The following is a 13,994-nucleotide window of genomic DNA, read 5'->3' as shown; positions in this document are numbered from 1 at the left end:
GGGGACCGATTCTATCCTCAACCCCGAGTCCGAGTCGTTCAAATCCAGGAAAGATGCACAGAGCCACCACGTGAAAATCAAAGCGGCTACACCCAAGTAAATAACTTTGCGTCCCAAGGGAGTCCTTCTGGCCAACATCGTCAGCCAATTGTCGGCTGCCATCTTTCGGCTGTTTCGTTTTCCCCATCCTATCCACCTGTGTGGCCTGGCATCCCGCACGACAAGCCAGACCAATAAGATCCAGAACCACGACGGTGGCGACATAGACCAAACAAGACCTGATGAAACAAGAAACTTCACCAGTTGACAATGGGTACAGATCAACCGAAGTGAGTGATAGTTGTCCCCAGGCTCCATTTTTATACGAGTTACTGACACAGCTACGGCAGGGATTCCCTGCCTGGAAAGACTCATGCTTCATATCGTGCGACAGGTTGGGGAAGCATCTACACCTCCTCCAGGGTTTTAAACGTTAGTGCCAAAACCTCCCTACTGAGCATATTGCTAGGACAGGGCCCTGAAGGTCAATTTATCAATTATACTCATTATATTCGGATTTGGCCGAGAACAATAAGCTTGAACATAGCAAGTCAGTAATCTGATTTTATTGGTTCTGTCACGAGAATATGTTCTCTTGTTCGCAATCACGTACGAGCCCTAGAGCACTTACAAACTCGCCGCACTTCCAATCTGACTTATAGGGTGTGAGAGAATTGGGATGCATACATCGTTCTATGCTATATTCAGATTTTTTGTGGAGATACTAACAATTTGGTGCAGATTAGTAGCATTTTGAAGTACGATCAAAAATGACAAATAGTCGTTTTTTCGACACACTGCGTTAGCAGGGGGTCCGGCAGGGGGTCAAACCGCTACTTTTAGGCTTAGCGAGTAATTCAAACGCTGCTCTCATCGTATATTCAAAGGCTATTAAAACGGGGTCAGGTGGTCAGTAGGATATACCCACTACCTAATACACTGACAAGACGGCTCCAGCACTAACGACTTCCACCTGAGGTCTGATCAGACGAAGCTCGTAGTGCTGGTTGTATGAGCGAAGCTCCTACAACCCTTGTGACTCTGGATACATAAGTTGTTTAGATATGTCCTCTGATAAGGTGATTCTCAAAGTAGGACGCTTACCTCTGGGAGTCTAATTGAAGCTATTACTAGCGTAAGGTTAGTCTGATTAGAGCGAAATGAAGCCTTCTATAGTTATTAAGGCTAAGGTGAGAGTAGGAGGATTGATTCTCAAAATAGCTGTCTAAATGTATGTATAAGTGAAAATGAATGAATTGAAAAACTGACTAACTGATTAACTGACTAGAAAAGAAGGTGAAGAAGAAGAAGATAACGAAGGAGGTGATCAAGATAATCCGTCTTTGCATACTTCTTGAAGAAAGGGAAAGAAACGTCCCTACTATTCCTGTCACTTATTTACTCTGATGACCCGGCATTGACCTACTATATCCCTCCCTTAGGTTCGTCTCTCTGTCCTTAGAGATAGTCAAACCTGTATGACTATAAAAACTCCCCTTCACCTAGAGATCTTAGCGTTAGGCTCCGTTCCATCTTCCGTGTAGTTGCTGCTCGCTTGTCTACTTGAGATTAAGACTGTCCCCTGGTACTTTGCTCGTCGTCGGCTCTCTAGGCCTCGTAGGCTTCCTATCCCTCCTATCTATCCGGGAAATAAGGTGAAAGGTCTTCCTCTGTCAGAGAACAGAATGCCATAGGCACCAGTGGGTGTCAGGACACTGAACGCAAGACACCGGTGGGGCGCCGGAGGGGTGTTTCGGACAAAAGACTCCCGAGTCATGATTACAATCTATGTGAAGCTTTGGGATGACGAGAGTCAAGATCCTTGGCATCGCCGACCCTGCTGTTATGCCGGGTCCAAGCGGCGGCCTAGCTATCTATATAAGGACCATCTCGAAGTAGGATAGGGAAGGAGCAGAGATCAATGCATCACCGTGGGCACCCCTACCTGAGACCGCCAGTGACCACCCGGTGCTACGTAGGAGGGACGCCCGTTACTCCCCATCACTCTGTACTATTGCCTTCGGCCTAGCCGTACCCTGACATCCTCCGACCGTGATAGCAGTATCTCCCTCCTGTATGTTGGGATTAACATGTGAAGATACTTCATATTATAGTCTTCAATTCCACTAAGGCCGAGGCCAAGAGAAAGAAAAGAAGAAGAGAAAGAGAAGAAAAGAAAAACATTAGGGGCCTAGCCGGGGATAGGGATAGTCTGATTAGACGACTCGTGTCCGAATTATGTGTCCGAGGCACTACAGTTTCCTTCCTCGCGTAGCCTTAGAATGAAATATATCTCTCCTTCCTAGTATATATTACAGATTACGCTTCCTTCTACTTATCTTCCTGCTAGTTCAAGTTTCTAAACGAAATAAAGAGGTCTTTAGGGTTCGCCTCTCTCAATTCTACCTAGCTGTCTGATACTTTCCTCGTCCTTTTCAGTAGCTTACGAATCTTCTTCCTTAACGAGTTCTTTTGACAAGTGTCGTTTACTTCTGGGCCGAAAAGTAGGACTGTCGGACTTCTCGTATTAATCTTCTTGGTGTCGATAGTAGTCCTCTCGGTATCGGTAGTCTCGTTGGTATCGTACCTCTTCATCTAATCAAAAGGTTATAAAGTCGGTTTAATTTAAGGCTCGTTAGAAAAAGATACTTAGTACTCTTCGCCGATTAAAGTAGTTATTCTTACCCTCGTCGCTTCTCTATGAATATGATAGTAGCCTTATCCGTGCTGCCCGTAACTCTAACTATCGACCTAGTAAGCATCTTAGTAACTAGAATACCGGCTAATCGTGCCTCGGGACTAAGGATGGAGTTTATATTTACTATCTCTAGTAGTAGTAGTTCTAGAGTTAGTAGTCGAGTATCCCGTGTTTAAACCGAGAGAGCGCTTATAGTAAGATTGTTCATCGTAACGCTAAAGTCTGGTCTAAGATAATATCACAAAAGTTAGTATAAAACGGTAAACGAGACTTAAATTGGATTACCCCCGATAGGCGGACGAAATCATAACAATCTCTTAGCGTTTTAGTAAAACCTATATTTGAGATCAATAAATAGTGGGACTGTGGCTAAAATGCAGCCGAGCAATCGGGTAATTATCGGAGATCTAACTCCCTAAAAGGAGTCGGACGCTAGAACCTAGCTCGGTAGATAGAAGTTTCCTAAATACCTCCCTTCTTGGAATCGAATCCCGTAATAGCTTAACCGTAGTTATCTTCCCTAGTATATAGCCGTAATTATATCTTATAATTGTTCTATCCCCTTTATAATTATACTAAGCAGCCGACTATAATTAGGCTACGGGGTAATAGGACTACGGGCGCTAAGCTATCTAGTAGTAATATTAAGCCTATCGTATTACGATCGCTAATTATAAGAATAGAGTTATCCTAAGTATCGAATATTAACGACCCGAAAAAGGAAGTCCTACATATTATTATTAAATACGGTCGGCTGGTGTAGTTGGTCACTTCGCTGGTAGATAAGTCCCGATTTCAGCCTCGCCCACTTGGGTCGGTGACGAGTCGCGGGTTCGAATCCTGCAGCTGACACACAAGGGGGTTTAGTCAACCCTTATGGCGCGCTGCCCACCTTGTTGACTTCGCCTACCTAGCGATAATAGGGAGATTGGTGCAGTTTAGGATTACGAGCATCCTAGCCAGTCGACCGTCAAGCACTACGTCGGCGGAATATAACTCGACAGCCGGTCCAGAATTCGAATCGTTAATCCGGCCCCTTATCGGACCTCGCCTATCCGATAACGCTCGTCGGCGAACCCGTCCCCTCACGATAGAAGGCGCGCAGCACGCCCTCTCGCCGCGATTCTTGCGAGCGTCTAGACCACGTTACGGTCTATCCACTTGAGCGTATGGTTGAGATGTATACGCTCGACGAGAACCCCAATTAGCAGATACTACGACTTGTCGCGACAAAAAAAATAGTCGAGCATCTTCTGCACATCAGCAGCATCCCACCCCTGAGGACGAATTTAAGTGCCACATTACCACACTTATAGGTAGTTCAGGCAGGGGTTGTAGCACAGACTTAGGGAGGGACAGGAGGTTTAGTAGTCGTTTGGCTACAAGTTTACCTGTATAACCGCCCGACGCGGCTTAAGGGCCCGCTATATCATCTATAGCCCCTTAAGGGAGTACTTGTAGAGGTACCGAGGGTTAACACCTACGGCGTATTTAATATTATTTTTTTATTATTAAATACGCCGTAGGCTCGAAGCCCCCGGTACCTTTACAAGTGCTCCCGTATGTCAAACCGTGCCCTAATGGCTGGACTAAATACATACGCTGCTACGTAGGTTCGCTCTATTAGCGACTGCGTTACGTCCACCACAATACTATGTTAGTTCTCACCCTACTAACAAAGTCCCCCTGAGAAGATCGATATTATCCGGGCCTAAGCGCTATCCGGCCAGTCCTGAGTAGCCACCTTGTGATGGTCCCGCTGACTACTGGTTTCCCCGTCGCCGTTGCCAGGTCTCTACGTGTATGCAGCGGCCATGGTGCGATAGTGGCCCGTAGGCGCTCTCTCGATTCTTCCAGCAGGCCGCAAAAGAGGATTACGTGCTCTGCCGTCTCGGGGGCCTCTCCACAGCGGCATAACGGCGAGTACACACTGAAGGCTCCTATCTTAAATAAGAAAGCTGATAGTCCTATTTTTCCGGTCCTGATCTGGCATAGGGTAGACGCCTCCGGTCGGTTTAGGTCTGAGTACTTGCCCTGTTTCGGCATTCGCATCGAGGGGCCCTCCTGCTCCTCGGCGATAGCGCGTCGCTGGCGGTCGTGTTGTGCTGCCCCGGAGAGCCATCTCTTCTCCCAGTGGTCTAGGAGGGCGGCCGGGACTTCCTTCGCCTTGCCTATCCACTCGGAGCCCCTAGCCTCCTTCTCTATCGTGTACCCCGCTGGTCTGAGCGATTGTGACGCCCGCTTCCGTCTCGCCGGCGTGTCCTGTCGGAGTATGTGTGACGCTCTCGCGCTCGCGCTCCGAAGCAGGCTCCTTTTGCCGTTATTCCGTAGCCGTTCTTCAAATTTCGCCGCCCGGGCACTGAGATATAGGTCTAGTGGCGGGATAGCTGCCTGTATTTCTAGGTGTCGGACCGGTGTCGCTTTGTAGGCGCCACAGACTATTCGGAGGCACTCATTCTGTATCCCGACTAGGCTCTTAGCTGGTCCCGCTGGTTCCTCGCTTATAGTGTGCCACGCAGCCGCCCCGAAGGCGATCGCGCTGCGAATAACCGACGTGTACAGTAGTCTCGCCCGTATGAGATCGCAGCCCCACGCCATGTTCACTAGCTTTGTTAGGGCTAGCTTCTGAGTCGCCATTTTTGATTTAACCCGTTCGGTATGGGCGTGCCACGTTAATTTGCGGTCAAACCAGACCCCTAGGAACCTTGCCGAGACCTTCAGCGTTACTGTAGCGTTTCCAAGACGGATACTCTGCGGGGAGGGGTCTCGGGTTCTAGTGAAGTGCATCAGCTCACTCTTGTCCGGAGCGAACTCCATCCCGTGCCTGGCGGCCCACCGTTGGCACGTAGCCCAAGCGTCCTCTAGTCGGCGGCAGGTCGTGGCCGTGTCTGTGCTCACGCTGAGTAGGTTCGTATCGTCCGCGAACCCTACGACTAAGAGTAGGGGGTGTTTCTCCGCTAGTTCCTCATATAGCGTCGAGATATATAGGATAAATAGTATCGGGGAGAGTGGCGACCCCTGGGGGACGCCAGCTCGTAGAGGGATCAGCTCTGACTCCTTACCGTCGAACGGGAGGCGTACTGTCCTATCCTCTACGAAGCTGTGTACCCATTCCTGAACCCACTCCGGGTAGCCCTTCCGGGCTAGTATAGAAATCAAACGCCTGTGGTTAACTGTGTCGAACGCCCCCTTAATATCAAGTTGTAGTAGTGTGGCGATCCCTCCGCGCCTCCAAGCTGTATAGGTTACGTCCTCGACTATACGTATCGCTAATTCGGTGGACCGCCCCTTTCGGTTACCCATTTGGCCGTTTGGTAGCAGACCGGCCGTCTCCGCGACGGTAGTGATACGCTGGCATATCACCGCCTCTATCACTTTCCCTATCGTACTAAGCAGCGCTATCGGTCGCCAGCCGCTAGGGGTCTGCTTTTGGGCTGTCGTTTTGTTCGGCTTAGGGATAACGACTACCTTTGCCGAGCGGAGGCGCTCCGGGTAGTATCCTAGCCTAAAGCTTACGGTCGCTATATCCGCTAGGATCTCCCATAGGGGTTTACCACAGATTTTCAGCAGGCCCGTAGGGATCTGGTCATCGCCGGGGGCCTTCCAAGCCGCTGTCTTCTTGATAACAGCCTCGATGTCCTTCGCGTTTACCTCCTTAGGGACGTCCAGGTCTGGTCTCGTCCGTGGCGGGTTGTGATCGAGATCCGACAGGTCTATATCCGGGTCTGGGAAGAACCTCTCAGCTAGTAGCTTTGACTTCTCGTCGTGGGTGCGCGCTGTGGGTGCATCGGTTGCGTTCCGTCGAAGATCCGGCATCCCATGGGTGTCAGGGGGTGTCCAGCTCCGCAGCCTAGCCCATCTCTGTAGTGCCCAAAGGCTTTTATGATCCTTCGCCGTCCTCTCGAGTTTTTCATGCCAGCTCCGCGCCTGTGCCTCGCTGATTTCGAGCCGTTGTTTTTGGTTAGCTCTTAAGTATTCGTCCCAGTTAGTCTGCGACCTCGCGTGGAGGTAATCTCGTCGTCGCCTCTTCGTCTCAGCGCAAGCCTTGCTGACCTGGGGGCACCACCACGGGGTCCCGGCGCCTCTACCAACAGTACGCCTAGGGGCCGCTACGTCGGCGATCTCTTGGAGGTTTTGGATGACCCAATCGACCGCCTGGTCTAGCTCTGTTCTCGTCTCAACCGGCACATAGTTCATGAATCTCTGGCCCGACTCGGCTACGATTAGCCACTTATCTGCCATCGTCCAATTCCACCCCTCGGTGTTACGGCGGCCTTCATTCGCTGCCTCCTCGTTAGATATTACCCTGATTACTTGCGCCCTATGGTCCGATCCCTCTAGGCCCGGGTCCCCTTCGTAGTCTATTACGGTCCCCTTCGTCGCCCATGCAAGGTCGATAGTTGAGTCCCTTTGTCTGTGTCTTTGCCGTGTAATTTCCCCGAAAGGTGTGGCGAGTTCTAATTGCCACCGTCGCGCAAACTCTACCACATTCTCGCTACCCCGTGACGATCGTCCGTGTATGTCCCACAACGGGTGATGTGTATTGAAGTCCCCTACGAGGACCTGCTTCCCTTCGGGGCCTCACTAGGGAGGTCCCGGAGCGGGCTAATCCAGCGGCTTCCGGACTGGTTTGGTGAATAGATAGACCAGATGGTAAGGGCATCCGGGCCTGTTCCGAATGTGATACTGCTCCAGTCGGTACCCGTTCGGGGTCGTAGCGAGGCTACATCGTAGCGTTTATGGACGTATAGCGCGGCTCGGCCGCTACTATAGACTGCCTCGTATCTAGACGACCTTGGGCAGTAGATTGACTTCGTCTGTCGATTAATCCATGGCTCTTGTACCGCTATTATATCGTGATCGCCTCCCTTCTCAATCGCTAGCGCTGCGTTCGCTTTTGAATCCGCAATATTCCAGTAGAGAATGGAGACTACCATTACGCTGCCGGTGGTATTTCTTCGTTCGTGCATCCCTTAGTAAGGAAGCTTCGCATTGCTGACGCTGAGCGCTCGGTCCGCACTTGCTCCGCCCGTGAGACGCCTGGAGGGCGGCCCCGGGGTCGTACGATCGTAAACCCATCTCTAGTTAACGAGCTAGGTGGAGTGGGCCTGCCTTCGCTAGACAGCCCGTCCAAGTAGCTACGGACCTCAAACTGCCGGGGGCGGTGGGTGCTTCGCTATGTGGCCATATTCGTAGCACTGGTAGCACTGTCGGACCCGGAGATTGCCGTCGTACGGCCGGCTCACAGTCGAATATCTGGGCCTCCCATATAAGTCCCTCAGAGCACAGCTCCATCGCCGCCTCGACGCTATCCACGTGTAGTATCAGAGCCGCGTATGGTGCCTGAGGCGTCCGGGGGAGGTTTCTTTTAGCCCTAGAGAGGTGCTTCGTATTATCTCGCTTTAGGTCCTTGAGTAGTTGGTTCTCATCATGGACCTCTCGTAAACGTTTCGCAGGTAGGCCTTTTGCGATAACTGCAACCTCCCTGCGGTTGAGAAGTGCCTTATCGCCGAAGGCGTTGCGTACCCACCGGCTATCCGTGGTCGCCGCCGAGGCCGCCGAGGCCGCCGAGGCCGATTGTTTGAACGTCACCACGGTGTCGCCACTGCGTAGCCTGCGGGCCGCTACGGCGTCGGTGCTACCGCGTGCCTTATTCACTGCTTTGACGACTTCAGCCGCCGTCCTGTTCTTCATACTGGGGTCTTCCGTCCCTCGGATCACTATTTCTCTTTCCGTTCGCTGGGGTACAACGACCCGTTGCTGCCACACCGGAGCTCCGACGGGTTCCCTCCCTTGGGCCGTTCCCGAGGCGACTGAGGCCCAGGACCTGGTCGTAGGCATAGCTACGCTTTTCACGGTGTCTTGTATCGTCTTTTGTACTGTAGTCGTAATCCCCTCGGCAAGTGCTCGGATTGCTGCTAGTACGTCGGCTGGTGTAGCGGATCGGTCTTCGCCCTGTTCCAGCGCCTTGCCGGCTAGCTTTAGCTCATGCCAGCGTTCCATTAAGCCTCCCATAACCTCGATCTTCTCGGAAGGTACTAAGTCGGTAATCTTTCGTTCGATGCTCGCTCGTTCGCTGTCGATTTGCTTCTTCGTTGCGTTTTCGTCGCCACTACGCTCCACGCTCGGCGCGTGGGCGCTTTCGTTCGCTTGGGGGTGGTGAACACTCTGTTGGAGTCCCGCCGGCCCCCCGTCAATTACCATCGGCATCTCCATGGCTTTGCGCCCTCGATTCGCAAGCGATGCGAGGTCACTATCCGATGTAAGCGCCTATGAAGAATCGATTGCCGTAATCTGTTTGATGATTTAACGCTGTTTGATGAAGTTATCGATGAATCTCAAAAACCCCGTCCTTATACGTTATATTCGTTCCCTACATATTATATTATAGATTAATCATAACTACGCTAATAATGATATTAAAATAGAACCCGATTAGCGTTGTAGCTAGCCGAGACGTATAAGAGTTTTATAGGAAAATACTAAAAGAAGAGGTAATAGTATTATCTCTCGCGATATAAGCGAAATTCGATTACCGTTATACGATCCCTCTATACTCGTTATACTTATATCGATTATCGATTAAATTAAGATAATAATTAGGCTAATATAGAGTTTTAGGCCAGACTAATCGAGTCGCTCGAGCGTAGTAAATACAGCTCTAGTATAGATCGAGAGCTATATCATAAGTATAAGGTTCTTAAAGGAGATATATCCGTTATAGAATGGGAAGACTAGATTACTACTGTCAAAATTAGTAGCGTAACTAAACCTAAAAAATCGGAATTCAAAATATATCTAGTAGGCTTTAGTAATATATTAAGATACTATCTAAACGTAATTATAATAGTAATCCGAGACGCTACTATATAGTAATCCATTAGGCGTCTAGATCGATGACTTTTAGGCCTTTATCGATGAAATTTAATAGAATAGTACTCTTAAGGAGCAGGAATTAAGAAAAAAGCTCTTTATACTAGTATATTCTAAGGATAAGTCCTGTAACGGGGTAAGGCTGGACATCAGGGAAATAGGTTACGGGGCTAGAAGAAAGTTTATTTTCTCTTCTTTAAGAGGCACAGAGGCAGAGTAGGACACGAGTCCTCCATCTTCACGCATCATCATCCTCATCTTCATATCATCATCTCCTGTCAGATAGGACACCTGGTTCCTAGGTTCAGAAATAATATGGCACTAGAGAAGACTAGTGTCACTTGAAGTTCAGACGGCGAAATGAACCCCTCTTCCCGAAAGTAACTCCAACGTTACGGTCCACTTAGGGGTCAGACACCTGAACAATGCACCTCCGACATTTTCCGAAAGAATCCATAAAAGGCAGAGCAACGGGAGTTCGCGAGAATAGAACACGGACAAAAAAGACCTCATTCATATACAATCTTACGCACTGCTGACTACTCGATTGGACACACGTGATATTCGACACAAAGTGGCCAGCTCGGTGTCATGGCCAGCTCGGTGTACATTCACGTTATTATGTTTTTATACCGTTTATTTTAATTAGAAATCAAGTCCTTACTTAAGTTTAATATATATTAAATATCGAAGCGCGTTATATTCCAGGTACCTACTGAACTTTTAGTAAGAACTTAGGTTTTGTATCTGGTTAGAGCGTTCTTGTACCTAGTTAGTTTATGCTCTCACTGGGCTGGGGCTGGAATAATCAAGTTATGTCAGCCCGTCCACGACATGAGAATACTTCATTGAGGTATTTGAGTGTTCGTAACAACTAAAACTCGGCTGCATGCGAGCCGAAAGCTTATTAGACTCGGCACCGGGGGATCTGGGCTGGGCAAAGTTTAAACCAACTTCGTTCGGTGCGTCAAGTTCCCTTTTTCTCGTTTCCCATTACATCTGATCTATTAAATATTGGTTCTTATCGGCATCAAGCACGACAACCGAGCGACACAGGGTGCCTAATTGCGTGCGGCTCATTCCAATCGTTTATGTCATTCCGCGTTTGGCCACTTTTGGGCAAGTCTTCTTCACGGAGAGTCATTGTCAGATCACGCAATGACGGAGGGAAGAGGAAAAGGAAAAGAAGAAAAAACGCCATTGCTTGGCCGATAACGGCGTGGACATGCTTCGGGTCTCAGGCCACAGCCCTCCTGTCGTCACCTTGCGATACAAAGCGATGGGAATGCGAGAGAGCCTTCCCCAACCTCCCTCGCCGAATGCATGACACGGTACACGCCCCGTCCGGACCTCGCCCAGAGCCGAGGCTGGGGAGTTGGGTCACACGACAGCTATTGGGTCGGCCATATTATAGACACGGCATATAGCTCCATATAATAATCCACAACGAACCTCCACTCCATGGATACACGACATGGATATGGCTTTTGAGCCGGCTCCCACACCAGCACGCACCTCGTCTGATAAACAATGAAGGCAGCGTGAGCGGCCATCTTGGAGATAATATGGGATTGCCCGTCTGGGCACCTAGACCTCCCTGGATCATCCGCTGCTACCACGTTTCCTCGTGTTGCCGTACCACCCGTACCACCCGAAGGCAACATGACAAAAACTGATGACACCAGCCAATAACCAATCGTTAGGCATCATTGCCAATCTCTGGAATTAATGGCCATGGCCGACTGTACCAGGATGAATGATGGCCGATTCTAGATGGCACATTCCCCAAATCAACTGGCGGGTCAACCGTTCCCACGCCAGACATGACACGCACAGCTTCATAAAACGCTCCCTGTCCTAGCTTCCACGAGTGTTTTTCTCTCCTTCCGGCGTTAGGTTGTCGCGATTTTCTCCCCGTCTGCAACAAAGCTCTGCCAGCGAAGTAAGCAATGATGGGTACGTTCCCACATGCCATATCGTATGTATAACTTTACTAATCACTTTCATCACATACAGCTCATGCAGCCCACAACCACGCGGCGAGCACCGACTTGCAATATGACAGCGACCCGGGAAAGATGGCGCACAGGGCCCCTGGTGACTCCCCCGGTGACTCGCACGCCCCGTACCTCGACCATGCTACCCTCAACGAGGACTACGAGGGCAAGCCCACCGAGGAAGAGTCAAAAACGCTACGAAGAGTCCCCGCAAGCGTTCCCGTTATTGCCTATCTTATCTGCGCCGTTGAGTTCTGCGAGCGTGCGTCCTACTACGGTGTCCAACCTCTCATGAGCAACTTCGTGAACAGGCCGCTTCCAGAAGGAGGGGACGGCTGGGGGGCACCGCCTTCTGGCACACAGCAGACGGCGGGTGCCTTGGGCTTGGGCACAACCATAGCGAATGCAATCGGCCAGTCTTTCAGTCTGTTGGTGTATGCCCTCCCTCTCGTTTTCGGCTACCTAGCAGACGCAAAGACAGGCCGCTTCAAGATGATCTGCTGGGGCGTCGGTATTTTCGGTGTCGCACACGTCCTCATGGTAGTCGCCGGCGCCAAAAACCTCCTAGCTAATGGTACCGCCAAGGCGCCCTACTTCATCTCCGTCTATATCCTGGCCGTTGGTGCGGGCATGTTTAAGCCGAATGTTTCGCCGCTGCTACTCGATCAGATGACTACCACGGTGCCTACTGTGGTCACCACGAGCAAGGGCGAAAGGGTGATCCAGGATCCCGAGTCAAGTACCGAAAGGGTTATGCTCTGGTTCTATCTTCTTATTAATATAGGCGGCTTTATGAATGTGGCCACTGCCTATATTGAAAAATATATCGGCTGGTGGTTAGCTTTCCTCATCCCCCTTATTCTGTACCTGCCCTTGCCTGTACTACTTTGGTGGCTACGCAAGCGCCTGATCCTGCACCAACCTGGCGGTAGTGACCTCCCCAACGTCGTCCGAGTGCTGGGCATCTGCTTACGGCGCGGTGGCATTTCCAAGCTTGGCCGTCACGGCTTCTGGGAGTTGGCGAAGCCCTCTAACATGTTGGCGGCTGGATTGACGCCCGATATACGATGGAACGACCAATTCGTCGATGACGTTCGCCGCACTTTCCAGGCCACGGGCATCTTCTGTTTCTTCCCCATCCAGTACCTCAACGATAACGGCATCGGCTCGGCAGCCAGCTTCCTGTCCACCATGCTGACCACCAACGGTGTACCTAATGACGTCATCGGGAACTTCAACACGTTGAGCATCATCGTCATGGCCCCCGTCCTGAATTACGGCCTATACCCCTTCTTGCGTGACGCTAAGATCCACTACGGCCCGGTGGCTCGCATGACAACGGGTTTGGCCATGTCGACACTGGGCGGTGTCGGATACACAGTGCTCAACTACTATGCTTACAAGCAGTCCCCTTGTGGCGACTACGGCTCGAGTGACTGTACCATCGGCGAGGGCGTGGCGCCCATCAGCATCTGGTGGATGGCGATCCCCTACGCAATTGGTGGTATCTCGGAGTTATTCATCAACGTGCCCGCCTACGGCATTGCTTACTCGCGCGCCCCTGTCAACATGAGGGGTCTCGTGTCGGCCATCAACCTCTTCACCACAGCCGTAGCTTACGCTATTGGATTAGCATGCTCATCCGTCATCACGGATCCGTACTTGACGTGGGACTTTGGCGGTCCAGCCATTGCCGGCGGTATTCTCACCATTATATTTTGGTTCACCTTCCGTCACATTGATCAGGAGGAATTTGCCCTGACTCAGAACCCCGACTATGAACTACAGCTGAAGGGCACTAGTGCTCCTGTGGTGGGCAAGAGCCCACTCAATGAGAGTACCAGCCGAGCAGCCCCTACTGCCGACAACGAGGAGATGATGATCTCGCAGAAACAGTAAGCATCGCATCTCAGAGTGGCGGCCCCGGCGGTCGATAAGGTATTTCCGGCATGCTGGACGGTTTCTTATACACCGAGTCACCACAATTCGTATGGATTTGTCATGTTGTACCATGAATACTACACATAGACGCAATATGTTCAAGCCCCGAGGCATATTCTCAGCGCAACACCTTCCATTGCTGCATACCTCCCTTGATTTCGCGCTGTCTCTATTTCGGCTTGTGCTATCGGTAAATGTGGACGTTAGCTGGGGCCTCTTTCTTTTCTTAGTCTGCCAAGCGAACTTACTTGGTTCGGACACCGCCAACTTTATTCAAGCCAACGTCAAGTCGGATTCGGAGCACGAAGTATGGTTGCCGAATGGGTAGGTAGGATCACTCAAGAAGATTTGGGATTCAGGTCAATGAATTGGGTACGTGTCCCTTTTGACTGGCTCATATTGTCCAATATCGGCGACATGGTGCCAGCTCGTCTGATTCTTCCTCT

General features: G+C 50.7%; 1 protein-coding gene across 1 annotated transcript; it reads left to right on the top strand.

Moving 5' to 3' along the window:
- Positions 1 to 11,559: 11,559 nt before the first annotated feature.
- BCR38DRAFT_480040 (POT family-domain-containing protein) lies at positions 11,560 to 13,506 on the top strand (the record flags this gene model as incomplete). Its single annotated transcript, XM_040863232.1, has 2 exons — positions 11,560 to 11,566; positions 11,627 to 13,506. 2 exons carry the CDS (start codon positions 11,560 to 11,562, stop codon positions 13,504 to 13,506), a joined length of 1,887 nt encoding a protein of 628 aa, XP_040721125.1.
- Positions 13,507 to 13,994: the final 488 nt, after the last annotated feature.

Source organism: Pseudomassariella vexata (assembly GCF_002105095.1).
Source record: "Pseudomassariella vexata strain CBS 129021 chromosome Unknown BCR38scaffold_1, whole genome shotgun sequence".
Taxonomy (NCBI): Eukaryota; Fungi; Ascomycota; class Sordariomycetes; order Amphisphaeriales; family Pseudomassariaceae; genus Pseudomassariella; species Pseudomassariella vexata.
Note: the sequence above shows the minus strand (reverse complement) of the source record. Positions and strands in the feature narration are given on the sequence as shown.